General features: G+C 46.9%; 1 protein-coding gene across 1 annotated transcript in view; it reads left to right on the top strand.

Annotated features, from left to right (window-relative positions):
• Positions 1–633: 633 nt before the first annotated feature.
• The window catches only part of PRDM5 (PR/SET domain 5), a 306,280-nt gene continuing 299,407 nt past the window's right edge, over positions 634–7,506 (top strand). The window contains exon 1 of the mRNA XM_082253594.1: positions 634–830. Coding sequence (XP_082109720.1) covers positions 738–830 — 93 coding nt within the window. The 5' untranslated portion in view covers positions 634–737. The remainder of the gene's footprint in view (positions 831–7,506) is intronic.

Here is a 7,506-nt window from a genome sequence, read left to right as displayed (position 1 = left end):
AGCTGGTCTCTCTGCATTGAAAGGGGGTAAGCTGGTCACTCTGCATTGAAAGGGGGCACACTGGTCTCTCTGCATTGAAAGGGGGCACGCTGGCCTCTCTGCATTGAAAGGGGGCACACTGGTCTCTCTGCATTGAAAGGGGGCACACTGGTCTCTCTGCATTGAAAGGGGGCACACTATACCTTAATTACTGAAGGCCCCTTTCACACTTTTGCGACCTCAAAGTCACGCAATTTTTAAAAGCGTTTTTTTCCGGGGTGGGTATGACACATTTGTGTAATAATTATTTCATAGATTAGTCTGCTGTGTATTGTGTCAAATAATGTTTCTGTTTACAGTTTCCAACACAAAAAACTTGTCTGATAGCATGAGCACTAATTTGGAAGTGTCTGATGGCTTGACATCAGTGTATAACAGCCCTGTTGTAGTGTATGTGTAAGCTGTGTGGCAGTGTGGTGAGATCTTCCATCCTGAGGAATGCTCAGCCTCCCCCTGAGGCGCGCACACTCTCTCACACACACTCTCTCTCACACACGTATGAATGCATCCTCCAGTCGGAGCTCTCTGGGACGAGCACAACTTTCAGCCAATAGGAAGCGAGCTCTCCGCCCTGAAGAGGAGTGCGGACACCGGAGAGAAGAACCGTGCGGAGTGTCCGAGTGATGCCTGCTGACCCCCACACCATGCAATAAAGTAGCCGGCCCCGCTCCTAGCCATTACACAGCACGGCCATAAACATGCTGGGCATGTACGTGCCAGACAGATTTTCCCTGAAGTCTTCCCAGGTCCAGGACGGGATGGGGCTGTACACCAGCAGGAGAGTGAAAAAGGTTTGTGTCCTGAGGGAGGAGGGCGGAGAGAGAGAGAGAGCCGGGGTACGGCCGGGCAGAGTGTGGGCAGCAGAGAACCGGGAGGGGAGATGCCACGTCTACACTATGAGCTCCATACACTGTATACAGCCTGGGATAGGGAGAGGAGGGGGCACACAGCAACTACAGCTCTACCCATCAATATCACAGCACTCTATACTGTATAGCAGAGCTCGGAGAGGAGGGGGCACACAGCAGCCACAGCTCTATCCATCAATATCACAGCACTCTATACTGTATAGCAGAGCTCAGAGAGGAGAGGAGGGGGCACACAGCAGCCACAGCTCTATCCATCCATCCATCAATATGACACTACTCTATATAGCAGAGCTCAGAGAGAGAGGAGGGGGCACACAGCAGCCACAGCTCTATCCATCCATCCATCCATCCATCCATCAATATGACACTACTCTATATAGCAGAGCTCAGAGTAAGAGGAGAGGGCACACAGCAGCCACAGCTCTATCCATCCATCCATCCATCCATCAATATGACACTACTCTATATAGCAGAGCTCAGAGAGAGAGGAGAGGGCACACAGCAGCCACAGCTCTATCCATCCATCCATCCATCCATCCATCCATCAATATGACACTACTCTATATAGCAGAGCTCAGAGTAAGAGGAGAGGGCACACAGCAGCCACAGTTCTATCCATCCATCCATCCATCCATCAATATGACACTACTCTATATAGCAGAGCTCAGAGAAAGAGGAGAGGGCACACAGCAACCACAGCTCTATCCATCCATCCATCCATCCATCCATCCATCAATATGACACTACTCTATATAGCAGAGCTCAGAGTAAGAGGAGAGGGCACACAGCAACCACAGTTCTATCCATCCATCCATCCATCCATCAATATGACACTACTCTATATAGCAGAGCTCAGAGTAAGAGGAGAGGGCACACAGCAGCCACAGTTCTATCCATCCATCCATCCATCCATCAATATGACACTACTCTATATAGCAGAGCTCAGAGAAAGAGGAGAGGGCACACAGCAACCACAGCTCTATCCATCCATCCATCCATCCATCAATATGACAATACTCTATATAGCAGAGCTCAGAGAGAGAGGAGAGGGCACACAGCAGCCACAGCTCTATCCATCCATCCATCCATCCATCCATCCATCAATATGACACTACTCTATATAGCAGAGCTCAGAGAAAGAGGAGGGGGCACACAGCAGCCACAGCTCTATCCATCCATCAATATGACACTACTCTATATAGCAGAGCTCAGAGAGAGAGGAGAGGGCACACAGCAACCACAGCTCTATCCATCCATCCATCCATCCATCAATATGACACTACTCTATATAGCAGAGCTCAGAGAAAGAGGAGAGGGCACACAGCAACCACAGCTCTATCCATCCATCCATCCATCCATCCATCAATATGACACTACTCTATATAGCAGAGCTCAGAGAAAGAGGAGAGGGCACACAGCAGCCACAGCTCTATCCATTCATCCATCCATTGATATGACAATACTCTATATAGCTGCAGAGAGAGAGGAGGGGGCACACAGCAGCCACAGCTCTACCCATCCATCATTATCACAACACTCTATATAGCTGCAGAGCTCAGAGAGAGAGGAGAGGGCACACAGCAGCCACAGCTCTACCCATCAATATCACACTACTCTATATAGCTGCAGAGAGAGAGAGGAGGGGGCACACAGCAGCCACAGCTCTACCCATCAATATCACAACACTCTATATAGCTGCAGAGAGAGAGAGGAGGGGGCACACAGCAGCCACAGCTCTACCTATCAATATCACACTACTCTATATAGAGAGAGGGAGCCAATCAGGAGTGCTGATAGGAGGACAGAGCAGAGAGATAAGCCCCATTCACACTTTAGCTGCTCATTTTCTTGTACAAGTGTTTTTTTTTTTTTTTTTGAGGCCGAAAGATGTTGTAAACCTCCAAAAAAAATGAAAAAATAAAAAGCGGAAAGACAAAGGCATAATGTGCTAGTATGCATCTCATACTAGCACATTATGAAATACTTACCTTAGAACGAAGCCTCTGCAGCAGCACCCGCTCATCACTGACATGGCTGACATGTTCACTCGTCACTTCTGGTTTTGTGTCCTCCGGTCATCTGATTGGCCTTGAGCCGACATGATTTCACGCATGCGCGTGTTCACGGCATAGGGCTCTGAAGGAAGGGCAAGGGCAGCCATGCAAAGTAAATATCTCCTAAACGGTACATGTTTAGGAGATATTTACAGTACCTATAGGTAAGTCTTATCATAGGCTTACCTATAGGTACAAGTTATAGAGGAAGCTTTTCTTCCTCTTTAAGCGTGTTTTTTTTTCTCTCACTTTTAGCCAATAGAACACTGGTTACTAGGCAGGAAATTGTGTGTTTTCCAGCTGCTCCCTTTAGGCCTCATGCACACAGGCGTATGAATGTATGCTCCGATTAAGCAAACTTATTTAAAGCGGAGTTCTGCCTCCCCCTCCAAATATTAAAAGTCAGCAGCTACACGTACTGTACACATCCTGTAGCTGCTGACTTTTAATATTAGGACACTTACCTGTCCTGGAGTCCAGCGATGTCAGCGACACAGCCAATGTTTCCAGTGGCTGTCGGGTGCTGCTGCCGCCATTGCCTGTAAGCGAACACAGCAGTGAAGCCTTGCAGCTTCACCGGCGGGTCCCTACTGCGCATGCGCAAAGCGTGCTGCGCATTCCTACTGGCTCGGCGCTGGAGAAAGGAGGAGGGGGCTGAGCTTCTGAGGGACTGCGCCACAGTATCCCGGAAGTGGGGAAGGTTGCCTGTCAAAAACAGGTACCCGTTCCCCCCTCCCCCTGAAAGGTGCCAAATGTGGCACCAGAGGGGGGGGGGGGAAGAGCCGAAGTTCCACTTTTGGGTGGAACTCCGCTTTAAGCAGAGCTTACCCAAAAGGGGGAGCTTTGCTTGTCTGCTTCCCCCCCCCCCCCCCCATCCACTGCCACATTTGGCACCTTTCGGGGGGGCGTGTGTCCTCCGGAAGTTCAGCTGCCTCCTCCCACTGCCGGGCCATTCACAGTGCGCAGCACGCTTCATGCATGCTTCCAAGGCTTCACTGCCAGTTTTCTTTACAAGGAATGGCGGCAGCAGGTACCCGCTCCTACTACCAGCTCTCTTTGCTCCCCCCCCCCCCCCCCGCAGACGACCCATTAAGAACATGCAGCCAGACTAACGCATGCGCAGTAGGAAACCGACTGTGAAGCCGCAAGTCTTCACTGCCAGTTTCTCTAAGCCAAGATGGTGGCGGCAGCACCTGAGAGCTGATTGAAGAATCCGCTTGGGTGAGGACACCACTGGATCCCTGGACAGGTAAGTACCCTAATAGTAAAAGCAGCTACAGTATTCGTAGCTGTTTACTTTTAGTTTCTTTTTTTATGGAGGGGGGGGGGGAGGCTGGAACTCCTAGTAATGCCAGAAAAAATTCCTCCAATGTTGCGTATGTACATATGTTTATGTGTGGATGGCATTGAGCGTAAATGCATTCTACTGGCAAGAATATTCATTTATTCTGGCCATTGGAATACATTTACGCTCTGACACACACATTTATGTGCGTATACACCTCTCCAAGCATAGTGTGTTATTTATGCTCATAAATTCCTCTCTGGACCCAGCTTTGGTGCATTTTTTAATGCCCCTAAACACTACTCTTAGAGCCAGTTCACACCACATGCAGTCCAGTGCTTCAAAAACGCTTGGATAATAGGTTATAGAGCTGCACGGTTAATTGGTAAAATATCGCAATCTCAAATCACCCCCCCTCTCGTGATCTTAAAACGGCATGTCCTCTATTCTTACAGAGTGGTTCTCTGCCCACTCACAGCTGTCAAACTAAAAAAAAAAGTGAGTCGCCAGCAAATGTTTATCAACATTGTTAAGGCTGCTAGATAACTACAAACACAATGCTTTACAATGTATCATTTCATTCTTTTAGATCAGTGTTTATCAACCTTTTTCAGTCAAGGCACCCTTTGAGTGGCGGTTCACACTTGTTCGGCTGCTGAGATCGCATTGCTCCTTCATTACATGCGATCTCATGTGCGGTGCGAATTTCAGCCATACACTTTGTATGGCTGAATTCGCACTGCATCCGCACCAAAGACGCACAGGAGGCATTTTTTGAGCCGCATCAAAATCGGATCGCACAGTGGTTCACACTTGTGCGATCCGATTCTGTGCGTACTTGCAGATCGCACTGCGATATGCAATCAAACTGGGGGGTGTCGTTAACTTTTAATTGACACCCCCTGCGTATCGCATATGGCAGTGTGAACTGCCAGATGTGCAGATGCGATGCGTGAACACGCTGCATATTCGCAGCGTTCCCGCATCGCACAAGTGTGAACCGAGCCTAAAATTCTAGACAATCTCAAGACACCTTTTAAAATTATGGACAGTCTCGAGGCACCCAATTCTAAAATCTAAAAACTCTTCTAATAGCTTTACATAATGCAGCAACATCCACACGTAGGACTCCCAATGTTAGAGGTGATTTACTCTTCCAAAGCAAATACCCTTTTGCACACTGGTACTGACTAGTATTCCAATGTTTCTCTTCTCCTTCAATCTCTCTTCATCAATCAGCTAATATCACCCCAGTGCTGAGGTAGAGAGGCACAGGAGGGTCAAACAAGGATGTTGTGGAGGCAACAAACATCATCATTAACTGATGACATCATTGGTTGTTAGGGTGCCAGTGTCTTGAAAGTCGTAATGGTGCATAATGAAAACCCGTGGCTTTGTGTAACTAAAAGGCAGGCTTCATCCACCTGCTGGCTTGTAAACAATTTTTGATCAATTTTTAGGCATTTTGCCAAGGCACCCCTGAAAAAACTTAAAGGCACCCCAGTGTGCCTGGGCACCCTGGTTGAAAAAGGCTGTTTTAGATCAAAGCAATGAACTTCCTCTATTAGTGAGGGCAGTTTAACCTCTTAAAGACCAAGGCCCTGTTCACACCTGAGTGTATTTCAGCTCGTAAAACGCTCATCTCTGAAGTTTTAAAAACGCCCAACAAGCAAAATCTCATTAATTTCAATGGCCCCTGTTCACAGCTGAGCGTTTTGTCACCTGAAGCAAAACGCCTGAAGCTCAAAAAAGTACATGAGCTTCCTTTTTGGCAGATTACAAACGTTTTTGTTAGATGTCAATACCTGCCTCCAAACACCTGCATAAAACGCCCAAAAAACTATGAGAAAACAATATGTTCAGGTGTGAATGGAGCCTAAGCCGTTTTCTGACACTTGTTGCTTACAAGTTAAAAATCAGTATTTTTTGCTAAAAAATGTACGTAGAACCCCCAGACATTCTACATATTTTTTTTAGCAGAGACCCTAGAGCAGGGGAATGGAAACTGTGGCCCTCCAGATGTTGTAGAACTACAAGTCCCATGAGGCATAGCAAGACTCTGATAGCCACAAGCATGACACCCAGAGGCGGAGGCATGATGGGACTTGTAGTTTTACAACAGCTGGATGCCCCCCCCAAGAATAAAATGTCGATCGTTGCAATCTTTTATGTCACACTGTATTTGTGCAGAAGTCTTTCAAACGCAGTTTTTTGGGGAAAAAATACACTTTAGTGAATTAAAAAAACTAAAGTAAAGCTAGCCCAATTTTTTTGTATTATGTAAAAGATGATGTTATTCTGAGAATTGTGAGAGAATCGTGATCTTTATTCCAAGCAAAAAAATTGTGATTCTCATTTTATCCAGAATCATGCAGCTCTAATAGGTTATATGGTTTTCAATGGCATAGTTCACACCAATGTGGTCAGTTCCAGTGCATTCTAATTCCAGATTAAATAGTAGAACATGCTGCATTTTTTCTGCATTGGACTGTACTGGAACGCTATTAACGCATCAAAAACATACCAGAACGCACCTAAATGCGCCAAAAACACTGGAATACACGTCTTTATTTATAGTTAAGAAAAAAGAGGGGGAAAATGCACTGGACTGCATCAAAAACGCACCAATACATCAAAAACATCCTGGAACACATTGAAAAGCATCTGGAACGCATCCAGACTGCGTTTCTATGGTTTGCACTGGCCCCTAAAGCAGAAGTAAACCCTCTTATACTTTTCAGCCAATGAAGCTGACATCTTAGCTTCTGTTTGATCTGAAACTGCCATAATGCTGCACATGTGATAAGTTATGACACCAGCCATTGGATGGTGGACAGTTTAGTTGAGAGCATAACCAATGTGACAGTTAGCAATCCTGACATGCCTTAAATGTAACTATTTTTCGAAACAGTTTAATTGATGGGTTTACTTCTGCTTAGGGCCTCTTTCACACAGGCGGACTGTTCAGATCCGCCTGTCCATTTTTTTGGCAGATCTGAACGGATGTCTCATGTATCTCTATAGGGCATTGGATGTCAGCGGAGACATGTCCACTAACATCCAATCCTATCCGTCAAATCTGGATGGATGGAAACCCTATTTTCCATCCGTCCAGCGGATGGGATCGGATAAGAACGGACAGACTGTCCGTTCTCATCCAATTCCCCCATAGAGAACAGCGGGACCTGACAGCTGTGTCTCCGCACACAGCGCAGAGACAGAGCTGCCATCCGCCTGCTCAGTGGGAGATCGGCGGATC

Source organism: Pelophylax lessonae (assembly GCF_965119305.1).
Source record: "Pelophylax lessonae genome assembly, chromosome: 1".
Lineage (NCBI taxonomy): Eukaryota > Metazoa > Chordata > Amphibia > Anura > Ranidae > Pelophylax > Pelophylax lessonae.
This window is presented reverse-complemented; position numbering and strand designations above follow the sequence as displayed.